The sequence below is a fragment of the Lepidochelys olivacea genome, assembly GCF_965140295.1.
Source record: "Lepidochelys olivacea isolate rLepOli2 genome assembly, chromosome: 19".
Classification (NCBI taxonomy): domain Eukaryota; kingdom Metazoa; phylum Chordata; order Testudines; family Cheloniidae; genus Lepidochelys; species Lepidochelys olivacea.
This window is the reverse complement of record NC_140429.1, coordinates 11352870-11367036: the sequence shown is the minus strand read 5'-3', so window position 1 is coordinate 11367036 and position 14167 is coordinate 11352870. Positions and strand designations below refer to the sequence as shown.

The following is a 14167-nucleotide window of genomic DNA, read 5'->3' as shown; positions in this document are numbered from 1 at the left end:
AATCATTTTTGCTGCTTTTCCTACAGTTTGGCTACAATTTTCTGATAAGGAGGAGCCCAGAAGTGAATGCACACATTACAGGCCTGTCTCAGAGGCATGTAAAAGACATCTATCAGCTCCTTGATGGAATGCCTCTACACAAGCAACTCAAAAGCCGTACTGAATTTTTGTTTCCTTTCATTTGGCCTTGCAGCCCTAGAAACAAATCAAATTCAACATTATAGATAGCCTATTTTTCACTGGGGCTAGAATATAAACTGAAACATGATCAGAACAACCTGGAGATTACAGTGAGCATGAATGTGAAGGAGAGGAACATAGAGGGATGGTACCAAAGGCCAGGCAGAGATACAAATATGACAAACTCGACAGGAAGTGACACAGAATTTCCTTGCCAGCAGCAGACAGGAAGATGCATAAGAACACGGAATGCTTATCTCAGGAATTTCTTCCTCCTTACACTGCTTTCCTAGCTAGGTGCAGGAGCCAGACAGGGAGCGTGTGCAAAGGACAGACAAGGGATGAGAGGTCATGTTTAGCAAACAGCCTTTAACTTATTTTATTTTTTAAAGGTACAACAACAAGGATGGGATTATGTCAGCAGACGACCAGCTACACAGAACACAGATAGGCGGATGACAGGTTCATTTCCAAACTCACCCTGCTCAGGGTCTTCCAACAGAACCCCTCTTTTAACCAGCTCCTCTCTTGGCTTTCGCATAGAAATCTTTCGTTCTAAAACTGATATTAAATTGAGAAAAAGCACTCAGAAAACAGGGCAAGGGGAGGGTTTCAAAAGAATTGTTTTTAAATGTATTGGCTCTGTGGATGAAACAAAAATGGTTCAAGTTGCTGCATTTTGCATGAAGGAAGAAGAGGGAGGGGGTTAAAAAGTAACCTATATGGGGCCTGTATTCACACACCAGAATATAGTGCTAGAGCAGTGAACAGTCATTCCTCCAGCCTAAGCCTCGTTGAGAAGTTCCTTTCAACAAAGGAATCTTATATCTTTAACACTCTTCAGAATATTGTTTTCTACAGTTAAAAGGTCTTTAAGCGGTGGTTTTAAGGAGCCAAGTAGCTGAGGCCTCTGATCAGTGAATTTGTTGTTCCACCACTGACAAAGAATTAAGCTTTGATCCCAGTCATACCAGCACTTGGACACAAGGCTTCAGCCAGCCTCTGCAGCTCACCCATAGCTGCTACTGCTCTGATGGCTAATAGCAAAGGATGAAACAACTTGACATGAGCTTCCCCAGTGGGAAAAAGTGTTTAAACCAAAGTTCAAGACCAGCACCAAGCCCGATGCTTTACCTTCTGAAGTCTCCTTGAATTTGTCACTGCTTTTCTTTTTCCTCCACTTCCAAGGTTTGAAGATCTTGCCAAAGCCTGAGAACTTGCTTTTCCTCTTGGTGGGGGGCGTGGTGTCTCCAGATTCCAGAACATCAGCCCCCATCCCCATGTCAGATGGCGGATGATCCACTTCCTCAGCTACACAGAAAGAAAAAGCAAAGTCACGGGTCTGTTCCAGTGAGGTCCCTCCTTTCCCACCCAGTCAGTCCCTGCCAACCCACCTGTGGATATCGGGAAAGTGCTAAGCAGTGAGTGATGCAAATTCATGCAGAGGAGATAGCAAGACTCCATGCCTTCACATAACCAGTCAGTATCGAACAGGAGTAGGGAAGTTTTCAGTGAAGCCAAGTGAAGTTTTCAGTGCTAACAGGCTAAAGACATACTGCGATGTGTTAAAAATCCCTCAAGTGTAACTGTGACTTAGTTAATATTTGTACAGTGCTATAATTTAGCCCTAGGAGCACAAACAAAAAGCTTTACTGCAGTCTCTTGATCTCAGCTGGAAGCAACTGCTCCGGACACAAGTAGTTACATGAATAAAATACCTTCTGTACTATAAACTTCCATGACTGTATTTACACAACCTACTGAAGTTCTCAGCCCAGCTCAACGGTTGTATACCATAGAACTAAGCCAGTCTGATTTCCACTCCCCACCCCCAAAACAAGCTAACAGTACCGGGCCAAGAGTAACAAAAACTCAGGAAAGCAACACAATGCAACCTTGCACTCCACCTAGTTTACTAGAATTCCCAGGAGAACGCAGCAGGAGAGGATATATTTATGAAACATAGTTCTGTATCAAAAAAGCCTCCTTTTGAGGCAAGTTGTGAAGAGCGATTTGAACACAAAACATCAAGATATGCCAGTCACCTTTTTTGCTTGCTTGGAGTTCGCAATTTTGCTGGAACTCACTAGGAAGGGGGAACTCACAATCCACAAAAGCCAGCAGGGACCTATAGCAGCCTTGCTTCGTATTAAAGATTGCTAGTGACCCACTTCATGGTCATAATTTATAGGCTGAGAATCCCTGGCCTCTAGCTATATGTGACTTGGGAGCACCCAAGTAGCTCTACAGGACACCAGGATAGTACCCAGTATTGGGAATAGAGAGCCTTACTAAGGGCTTGTCTACACTTAATACACTGGTTTCAGAGTAACAGCCGTGTTAGTCTGTATTTACAAAAAGAAAAGGAGTACTTGTGGCACCTTAGAGACTAACCAATTTGAGCATGAGCATAAGCATCATGCATCCGATGCAGTGAGCTATAGCTCACGAAAGCTTATGCTCGAATTGGTTAGTCTCTAAGGTGCCACAAGTCCTCCTTTTCTTTTTACTTAATACACTGTAGCGTAGACCTACCTATGCCGACAGGAGGGGTTCTCCCATCAGCCTACAGAATCCACCTCCCCAAGAGGCAGTAGGAAGGACGAGGGAAGATTTCTTCTGTCAACATGGCACTGTCTCCATGGGGATTTAGATCGGCTTAACTACACTGCTCAGTGCTGCAGATTTTTCACCCCTCTGTGCAACGTAGTTATGCAGACCTAATGTACTAGTGTAGACCAGGAAGGCTTTTTGTAATACTAGAATAAACCACATACCCTAATACACTGGGGACTCTATTGTGTATGCACTGGGCTATAAATCACACTTGTGGGCCTTATTTTTCTGAGCAATTGTAAATAAAAACACTTTTTGGAGTTTGATGCAAACTTTTTGGATTCATGAAGTCCTTGAGCTATACAGTCTCAAACTAGGCTACACGATATGTCTCCAGAAAAGGCAGCACCACTGACCCACGATGACAACTCACTCATCTGCTATTCACATACAGGAAGCTCAAACCAAGAATCCCATAACCCAGGTTATAGGGTTTTGGAGAGAGCCAACTTCTAAGTCCAGCACACCCCAAATAGAGTATCATACATTTAATCATAACATTTATGTAACCAGTCAGAAGACGTAATACCAGATGTCAGAACTTGATAGGTTTTAACATGTGGGAGATCAAATTTGCAGAAAAAGAGAAAAAAATAGGAAAGGCCTACGTGTTGTATTTCACTAGGGTTTCATTGACAGACACTTGGATCTTCATGCCATGACACTGTTCATCAGGTATGTCTGCACTGCAGCCGCGGTGTGTGATTTACAGTCCATGTACACGTTCATGTACAGTTCATGTAGACTTGTGCTAGCTTTAATGTAGCTAGCTCACTAAATAGCAGTGATGACATGGCAGCAAGGACTGCATAAGCTTACATGTCCCCCTGGGTCCACACTTTCTTGTGTGACCTGTGGCACTGCATGCCCACTGCTATTTTTAGTGAGCTAATTAGATTAAAGCTAGCACAGGTATGTGTACATGGACTGCAAATCACTCCCACCTCCACACATCCACCTGCAGTGTAGACATACTCACAGAAAAAGATTAGGTATGCAGGAGCAACAGTCCGAATCTTTTGCTCCCCAGGCAGCTACAGGCAAAGAATGCTGTGTATGCCACTCAGTAGTTACTATGTGATGCAATATTGCTCATAAAGAGCAGCACTGATGGGCCCCTGGTAACTACTTCTTGGGTGAAGAAGTGACAGCATGCAAAATCAGGCCTCCCCAATGAGAGAAGGGAAAAACAGAAGGCGTTTTAATAACCTAGAGGGAACCGGAATAGTATTCCAGTGAGTCCAACAGGGACATGCAGGATTCTATGTAAAGACAGGATGCTCTTTAATGGCTTCTAATAGTGGGGTCATGGGATAAATGATCAGAAACCAAACGGACAAAAATAGTCTGATGTGAAATGACAGAACAGGAGGAGTTTTGCATAGAAGTCAATTTCATGTAGTGGCAGCAATAGGAAAGGGAGGAAAGGGAATCAACCAACATAAAGGCATTTTCCAACATTTCATTGCCTGAACTAGTTGGAACATATTTTAGAACCTGACATCCTAGGCCCAAACTTGGGTCAATTTGATTTTACCTATAAGGCATGTTTCTTCCGGCTCTATAAAGATTTCTTTCTCCTGACTCACTGGAGGCCAGCTTCGATGCGGTCAGGATCTACCTTCTCAGTTAGAAAAGTTTGATTCACTCAGCCTCAGTGAAGAGCTGAGGCCATAGCCACAGCTAGGAACCATTTCAGAAAGGAAGGCAAGTTCAAAACTTGATTCAGTTAACAGACTAGGGTAGTCCCACACCTGTAGTCCCACACCCACACTGATGAATTACTGCAAGTATGTAAACAGACTAGGGTAGTCCCACACCTGCAAGCACAAAAGTTACCTCTTAGTTTAATTCATGTTCACCTGGGTTAGTCACAGGAAAATCAGACTGGACTTTCAAACTTAACACCAAAGATAGATTTCCTAGATGTTTCAAGGCAGTTTCTTCAGAGAATGAAGCATTAGTCCTGGAGTTATGAGTGTAGTTTTAAAGAGCTGCATTCACTTTGCTCAGCAGAGCATTCTGAAAGTTCACAGGGCAAGCAGAAATTCTTGCCAGGAACAAACTGTGAATTGAATTTGGAACTGAAGTGCCATGAAGCCATTTGAGCCTAGGGTTGGTGACCATCACTATACTGAAGGTGCAACACCAACATTACGGAAGACCCATGTCAAACTCATTTCAAATACATCTCCAGTCAGGACCGGTATAAGAAATGTAAGCTCGAGCGCTTTCTGCCACCTGAGGTTTCAGAGTGCTGCACTAAGCAAAATGGGCTCAGTTTTCTTTTAATAAGCTAACTGTCAGGTTCACAGATTAATGAACTGAGACCACAGCTCAACAAGCTGCAATTTCTCCACTTCCAATTAGGAGGAGGACCATATCTGCTCTCCTTCTACAGCCACCACTGAGGGGATCAGAGGGAGGGTATAACGAAGCAAGCAGCTATCCAAACAGGTTTAAGCACGGAGGTAGAATTTATCCACTATTTAATTCTCTCACGTCATTCAGTTCTGGCTATCACAAATACCTTAAGTTAAACTCTACACTATTTCGCCCATCAGTATCAGCTCATTGCATTGTACTGAGCAATCTCTCACTGAGAATTCCTGTCTGTCAGGAGATTATTTGTGTCATGAGAGCAGCTCCCTTCCTCCTTTGTCTGAAACATGACTCATCGTACAGGCTCAAAGTTAGATTGCAAGCATCACAGGGAAATGATCACTTACACTTGGGTTTGTAAAGTGCCATGTTCCCCAATAGTGCTAATTATTGACTGTGAAAGGAAGAGCATGTGCACACAGCCATTTAAAACAGCCGTCTTATGATGCCATTATAAGCTATATTCACTTTGCACTCTTAATTACAGGGTGGATCAGCTGCTGCAGACATGCTTTAGAGTGACATGTATTTCAAGTAGTCTCATTACTCAGCGACTGTTCTGATCAGTGGGTAATCCCCTGGAAGACCAAGGAAAGACACTGGACTCATGTGAGCATTCAGTTTCAGCACATTTCCATCGGGACCAGTGAACAAATTTCTGAAAATGGCACACAAGGGGAGTAGATGTTGGCACCCACTGAGTCTTCCACCACAGGTGTCTAGAAAAGGTGGTTTCTCTCACTGCCTCTCCTTATTCTGCTGCATAATGAAGTGTAGGAGGTCTGTAGGCTGTTTTATATGATGAGATCAAGAGAACACACCCCTCCTTATTTGAGTAATTCAGCTGGGAAACTGTGCTAAAGAACTGCAATTTAGTGCTTTGGGAAAGAGATTGGGGAAAATAGGAAAGAGAAATTAGGGGTGTGAGCTTCTAGCAGCTCCTCCAAAGTTCTCCCTAGAGCACAGTTCTCACCCACCTGTGTGGCAAGCTCAAGTCATCCATAGGGGGGTAGGTGAGAGACTCGGATGCAGATATCCGTGGACCATTTTTGCAGATTGCGGTTCAGATGTGGATACAAATGATGTATCCATGCAGGGCTCTAAGCATCGTCACTAGCCAGTCAAATAAGAACCTCTGACACATGTACACTCATCCACACCCTTCGGAAGAACCTTGTTTAACCAATTTTAATGAAAAGAATAACTGTATAGATCTAGTCTAAAAGGGTTGCAGCACTTTCTATCAAATGCTTCACGACAGGTTAATATGCTTCTGGGTGAGACTGCCTCGTGATGGCAAAGCTGTTCTTTCACACCACAACTCTGAAGAAAGCTTCAACTTCAAACCAGCATGTTCTCCCACCCAAGCGTTAGTGCTTCATCTCCATTAAAAAACTAGCATCCCATTTCAGTCACACATTTTAGGCAGCTAGCCCTTCAAGTCCACATTCACCATTGTCTAATGCACACCTGTAAAGGTGCTTAGGAGGATCATGTTTTAGCCTAACAGCAATCCCAATGCCCATGTTAAAACGTGAGCCAGTCTTGCCTGATGGGCACAAAGTATATTTTAACCACTTGATAGAATTCTGTTAAGGTCAAAAGCGCTAACGATTTGCTAACATGTTTAACACACACTTTGGTCCCATCATGTTTTATGCAACCACACCCCTCCCGGTGCACTTAAAACTGCACTTGCAAAAGCATCCTAAGCCTTCCTCCCTGCAACACACAAACATTTCCTGCTGAAATTTAGGACATTCCAATCTGAAGCACATTTAAAGAAAAGTAAAGGCACATGAATGAGATTCTCCAAAGTTAAAAGCAATTTTGTCGAGGGCACTTGTGATGCACAGAAGAGATCACACTTCTGTTTGCACTAAAGTCTACAGCTCTCTTTTATTCTTGACATTTTAAAATTGATCAAACTTTGTTTTCTCCTCCTGCATTAAAGACGAAAATGCCCTTAAGCTGCCTACTGTACTTTTCATTCAACAGAAACCACGTCATCAACAGGAGCCAGCTTCTTATACATTCTCCAAGGCCTAGATTTCCTGACACACTCCAAGCTGATTGCCTCCAGCACAGTCAACTAGTGGCTTAATATTTTCCTGTAGACGTGTCATTGATTCCCAAGAAGTTTGCAGGGCTTGGTGATGGAATTTCTGGGAAAGGTTTTTGCCTCAAGTTACCATGGCGAGTCAGATATCCTGATGGATGAAATCCTGCAACAGAGCAAGGATCTCTGGGTTTCATTAAAAGTAGGCATCATCCCTCAAATGGTGTAATCTGGTCACGTCCATTGCAACACACTTTTGTATTGCACTATGTACCCAACTTTCAAAAAGGAATAGGAGAGTCTTCAGGTAAAAACCTCAATAATAGAATCCTTTATTTTGTTAGCTGACATTCATAGATCCCTCCCATCCCTCTTTAAAATGGCAATGGGTACCCGGATAATCTTTTAGAACACCGGGACTTGATATACAGGATGAAGAGACACCAAAAATCACAAAGCCAAGCTGAGTTAGAAAAGAGCTCTAAGCTACGTAGAGACCTTAGGCTGGCATGGTTTTCAGTGATTTTTTTTTTAAAGCCGGTTTAATTTAGTCCCCACGCAGTCCAAATCCAGTATAGCTACTACAAATAAGTTTAAATCATGTTTTTAACTTGGTTCATCAGTACAGATTGAGTCCATGCCCACATCGACCTTAGAGCTCATTGCCAGTGTACAAGGTTGAAGAACATAAGGAAATCTTCTCAAGGAATTTCATCCCAGATGTGTAGGAGTCACACTATACTATTACATGTTCAGGAGGTTTGATGAAGCTGAGGGAGGTTACAGGTATTTCCAGATTCTACTCCTGTGCTCCTAAAGAAAAATAGAAACTCTTCACAGAAATGCAGAGTCAGAACAGACTGTATACTGTTTTCTCCTACTATATTTTAGATCAGTGGTTCTCAAACTTTTGTACTGGTGACCCCTTTCACACAGCAAGCCTCTGAATGTGATACCCCCCTGCCCTTATCAATTAAAACCACCTTTTAATATATTTAACACTTATAAATGCTGGAGGCAAAGCGGGGTTTGGGGTGGTAGCTGACAGCTAGTGACCCCCCATGTAATAACCTTGTGACCCCCGACCCCCCGTTTGAGAATCCCTGTTTTAGATTAAATATAGATGACATGTTCCTTCCCCCACCCATTCTGCAGAGTAGTGTGTGAAAGAGGAACAACGTAGGTGTCTCAGACACCTCCTGTCTGAGGGAGGCTCTACCACCTCATCTTTCCTCCTGCTGAAATGTTAATGCTATGCGTATTTTCTTACGACACCAGTGTTAGAGGGGAACTTGGTGAGCACACACACTCAGGATGATCTCACAGAGTGACAGGGTGGATGATGCACCAGCGATGGGAGTCATAAGAACCACTGGGGTCGATGGAATGTGTTAGAATCTTGCTTTTGTTAAGAAATAACAGTTCTTCTCCCACCTCAAACCCAAGATTTTATTTCGCAACACTGATGGTTTGTTGTGAGCTGGCGTTGCATTTAGCCTTTCATGAATTTGTTGTTGGCCTGTACCACTTCATCCTAAAGGATTACCATTCACATGAAAGTGGTTCAATTTCTTTTTATTTATGGGAGTTATTGCAAGCAATCTACCAATCACCAGATAAGTTTCTGCTCTTAGAGAACTCCCCCGGTCAATTCTATAGATTAGTCCTTTATTTATGAGCCTCAGAGCTTGTCTACATGCAGAGATGCAGAAATTCAATTTAAGGTGGTATTTTAAACCTACTCAAAAGGCTGTGTGGATACGTAGGTGGCAAATGAGTTTTTTGTCTGGGGAGGCCACTCCCAGGAGTGCCGGAAACTCCCTAGAATAGTGGGGCCACCAGTGACCAGATGGTGGCCCCTCCCCTGCTCTGGCCCTCCCCTGCCCCACCCCAAGGCCCTGCCCCCTCTCAGGCTCTTCCCTGAGGCCCCGCCCTCACTCCACCTCCTTCTGCTCCGCCTCTTCCCAAGGCCCTGCTGCTCACTCCTCTCCACCCATCGCTCGCCCTTCTGGCAGGAAAAAAATGATGTGGCCATAGCCAGGGGTACCGGAACAGGGGAGGCCAGGGGGCCTTGGCCCCATCACTTTTAAAAGTGGGAGGGCTATGCCCTCCCACCTTTATTCCTGCCTTAAGGGTGAGCAACAGGGGGAAGGGGCGGAGAGAAGAAGCAGAGGGGTGGGCCTCAGGAGGAAGAGGCAGAGCAGGGGCAGGGCCTCGCTGCAGAACAGGGGCTGGACCACAGGAGGAGGTTGGCATGCGGGCAGGGCCTCGGAAGAGAGGGGAGGGCTAGGGGCTCGGTCCAGGTGCTGGTGCCCCTCCCCCCACACTTCTAGGGAGCTTCCGGCACTCCTGCTCCCAGGGTACAAAGGCGTCAGGCCGGCACACCTCCAAAAGGGAGGCGACCTGCATCCAGCATTTGCTCCCTGCACGGCCAGCCTTCTTTATTTTGGGGAATCTTAGCCTCCCCAAGCCTCTTATATGTGTTGCCCATGTATGGATACTTATTTCAGGTTAAACCAGGTATATTTCAGTTTATACTAAGTAGAACATATTAATCTACAAATCAAAATAAGTGTCTACATGAAGATTTGCACTGCTTTAACTAAGCCAGTGCAAGTTTATATGTAAAGAAGGCCTAATTTTATGGCATTTTGATCTTGTTCATGTCACATTCCTTTAAAGAAACCAATGCACCTTGCCCTTAATTATCCCGGATGTGGCTCCAGCACTATGGTCAGAGCCCTTAACCTCATAGGCTCTAATTTGTTTATATGGGACTAGAAAGACTTTTTAAAAAAAGCCTTAAATTTGAGGGACATATGTATTCATGCTGTAAGCTAAGGCCTTTGTCTGTCATCTTAATAAAAGTGTTTGAAAACTGGCTACAGCACTTATGCAGTAACTTCATTACAACCATCAAAGATATGCATAGTTCTACTGGAAAACTGAATAGCCCCACATATTGACAGAATATTAAGTACATTTGTTCCAGGAGTGGGAAGCTTTTTGAGTCTATCAAGAGGTCTTCTGCACCTTTGAAATCTGCAAGGAAAGTCAAGGTGATGGAGGTAACATCTGGAACATTGGACCAACTTCTGTTAGTGAGAGAGCAGCTTTTGAGCTCTTTTTCAGATCATACAAGGAAAGTCAGTCAGTCGCACCACCCTCTTGGTTAACATCACCCCCAACACACCTGAGCAAGTCAGACTGATGGGATAACCTTCCAGAGATGAACTCCCATGTGACCATAAAGCACAGCCACCAGATTGGTCTGAAGTTGCACACTTTAGGACCGGTTATAAACGTTTCCATTATGCAGGAAAAAGAAATGACAAAGGAAAAAATACATTCTGATAGCATTTTAGCCCATTCCCTATATCCACACTCCAGAAAGTCAGGCCACAAAACATCTCCGCCTTTTACAGGGGGGAAAAAAACAAAAAACCCTTAGAAGAGAGGTCCCTATTTATCATCCCTCAATGACTCCAGAGTGAGGCCAGGTATACACTTGGAAGGTTATAGTGGCTTACTACACTGGCAGAGCACTCCTAGTGTGAATGCCTTTTATACAGGCAAAACTGCTTCTCTGGTATCTGCTCCCACCCCCTCACTCCCCAAGAAAAATAAGCTATGCCGGCAAAACTGCTGGTATAACTCCATCTCCTCTAGGGGCTTTTGCTGGTACAGTGGTGTCAGTCAGGGTCAGGATTACACTTCTTCATGCCCCAGACCAACACAGCCATTCCAGCAAAAGTTCATCATGTAGAACAGACCGAAGACCACTTAGTTTATAAGTAAAAATATGCCAGCCTTGCAAAGTCACCCTGGAATCTAGGAGTCCTGTCTAGCATAGCGCCATCACTTAGTGATTTTGCAGCTAAGTCTTGAGTTAACAGTTCTGTTAACTCTTAACTGTTAATATCAGCCACTGATGTACAAGCCAGAGTAAAACCTATCTCCCTCTGCCCTAGATGCGGTGTCTCTGAAAGTAGCAAAACTAAGTCCTTCAGAAAAGTAAGCAGATATGACTCAAAAAAAATTAGAAGCCATCTGTTTGGTGTTTCTACCTTCCTATTAAATTAAAACTATATAAAAATTTGAAGGGGGGGAGAGAGAGAGAGTGTGTTTCTCTATATTTATAGCTATAAATATATCTGAGATGGAGGGAGATGTCTTGACCTTAAAAGCAACAATAGACTCCGGTCACAACACATACTGCACTTCCCCAACCTCTTCCACCGTAATGGGGCAAAGTAAGGACAGTGTGAGCCTTTAACTTCCCTGGCTTTTGTATATCTCTGTCCAATATCATCTTAACAGGATTTTTATGAACATCTTGTCTGTGTCAATACAAGAGAGCCCGCGAAAGCTGTCCCTTAAAATCTCAGGATCTATTCAATGGGTTGGTACCTTTACTCAAGTTGTGCAATAAGAGGAATCTATAGATGGCACATAATCAGGTGGATAAGACAAATTCTGAGGGCAGGGGATGACAGTGTCATCCTCCCTTCTCACTAAAAAGTACAGAAATCTCTGGCGCCCGGTTGAGGGGGCAGCCCAGGCAAAACCAAATAGATCTGCCTTCCAACACCTCATAAATCCAAGGGGAAGGCACTATTAATCTCCACTGACAGCAGAGAAGACTGAAGTTTTCCTCCCCCCCCACACACCACTTATTTTTAGCAGCTCTTGAACAAGTCCAGTAAGAAGGAAAAAACCACTATCTTAACCTAAAGCTAATTATTCCCCTAAAAAGCACCAGAAAAGTTCAAAGTTATAAGGCTGAGAAACTGATTTAATGGAAAGGGAATGAATAATTTACACTTATATAAATGCTTTCCACCTCCAAATATCAAAGTGCTTTTTGTGAAATGTGGAAAATGCATTCACCCTATCTCACACTCAGGAAAATAAAGGCACAGACAGCTGAAATGACTTGTTCTAGGTCACACAGCACTCTCCCAGAGCCAGGAATCGAACCCAAAACAGGCTCCCAATGCCATGCTAAATTCATTAGTCTACAGCAAAGTTATCAAATTCTGCTTTCAAAATCTAAAGTACTGGGCTGGCACTTGTACTATGGATATCTAGCAATTAATCACATCAGGACTCTTCCACTCCATGTAGTCGGAGCATCAGTACCCCAGAATTCAAGACCACAGACGTCCCTCTGTAGAAAGCAGGGAAGAAATGGCAGAGATAGAATCAAGTAGAAAGAAGACTGCCAAGCCCATTTTTCAAAATATTAAAGGTGCCCCCAAAAGCTCAGTGATGCCATGCAAAACGGTCAACTTGTGTATCAGTTCCATACTGCGGCTGTATAAAATGTTTAATTGCAATCAAATGTGGGGAATTTTACTGGGCTCTGTAAACCAGCGTCCCTGAACCTGACAGGCAGCAGCAAGCAAAGATCAGAGAAAGTTCTTTAACTAATGTAGCACAGAACCTGACTACAGGTATCAGCAAGGATAGTAAATAAGTTGCATAGTAAATAAGTTTAAACACAGCAAAGAGAGAAAGGAGAGACACAAAGTAATTCCCCTCTAGTTACTCTTCTCAGAGTCAGACATTTCCAAGTCTAATGTGATCTATGCAAGTTACACAATCCTAGCATTCCATTTCTATGTACTTCCCAGCTTCACCTGCAATCCCTGCCTCGGCCCCAGCCAGAGATTATTAGACTTCTCCTGCCCTCCATTACTTACCGAATGCAGCTGGATGTACTGGTCTCGAGAACAGTGTCTGCCCCATGCTTAGATTCTTTTCAAAGCAGCTCTCTGAAGGCGGCACAGGGGTCGGGGGGACCACACACCACTACCCTGGGAGAGTCTGTTAGCCTTTTTTGAAAGGGAGAAATCCACACTGGAGGGTGGGGGAAAATCCAGGGCCTTGCGACCAGGAGACTGCCAGAACTCAGGAAATGGCCCGGGTGTCAGCCAAGCTACCGCAGCTCCTGTTCTTCCTGTATCCCAGGCCCCGGCACTTGTGATTCTCATAAATAAGCGTCCATGCCAGCTCCCTTCAAGCAGGAATGCCTGTCATTCCAGAGTGCACACTAGTCAGGGCTGAAGCTCAGGCAGGGGAGGAGACTACCAACCACACTCTAGCCGCTTAGCTGCATAGTCCAAACAATCAACACCCTTTGCTCCTTACGTCAAGTTTAGCAGGAACACACCAAGAGGCTGAGAAACAGGAAGGAGGAGAGGGAGATTTTACCTGAGAACAGTTTGCAAACTGTATTTTCAGCTATTTCACTTCCCAGTCAAAATCAACTAGATACTACAGTATACCTGGGCCTAAAAAAAAATGAACCAAAATAAGCTGTTTGGCTCCATCAAGTCAGTCCCTTTTGCTAAAACAATACAGACAGAACTGATATTTGTACAAAAGCCTGGGATGTGATAAAATTAAAGGAGCATCAGAAGGTTAAGACCATATTTTTTTTAAAAAAACCTATACATTTGTGTAACAAACATCCAGAACTAATTAATTGTAAAAAGCTGAGTTTTCTTTTCATTACTTATGCTGTTCGGTTACTTTTTGTAACTTCTGTTTGGGCGGAAAAACAAAATGACTCTCTATTCTGGTTCTCATGCACTAGAATGATGCTGTGATGATGTTGCAAACACTGCAAGGGGATATTTGCATTGCAAGAAAACAATCTTTCATTTGGAGCTTAAATACATGTATATTGTAATAAATATAATTGGGTTTTTTGTTTTGTTTTTTAAACCAAAACCTAAATGTGGGGCCTGCCTGATGTGACAGGGCCCCTTGAAAGGAATCAGCTATCACCCATAATAGGAGAGTTAGAAGAATCTCCACATTTAGATTTTCTTTGCTGAAAAAGCTATGATTAATAGAAATGGAAACAATTTTTGTAAAACCCACAAGAATTCCCACATTGCAGCATCACAATAGTGAGTGGAA

At 43.5% G+C, this 14167-nt stretch overlaps 1 protein-coding gene across 8 annotated transcripts in view; it reads right to left on the bottom strand.

Annotated features, from left to right (window-relative positions):
* The window catches only part of PHACTR4 (phosphatase and actin regulator 4), a gene marked incomplete at its 3' end in the record, with an annotated part of 99197 nt that overhangs the window by 21133 nt on the left and 63897 nt on the right, over positions 1-14167 (bottom strand). For 5 of the 8 annotated variants that reach the window (XM_084609634.1, XM_084609631.1, XM_084609632.1 and 2 more), the window contains 2 exons: positions 1315-1491; positions 661-741 (listed from right to left, as the gene is read on the bottom strand). In XM_084609634.1, coding sequence (XP_084465760.1) covers positions 661-741; positions 1315-1462 — 229 coding nt within the window. In that variant the 5' untranslated portion in view covers positions 1463-1491. Of the gene's footprint in view, positions 1-660; positions 742-1314; positions 1492-12942; positions 13237-14167 lie in introns of those variants that run through there. The other 3 variants (XM_084609629.1, XM_084609628.1, XM_084609635.1) reach the window with 3 other exon arrangements.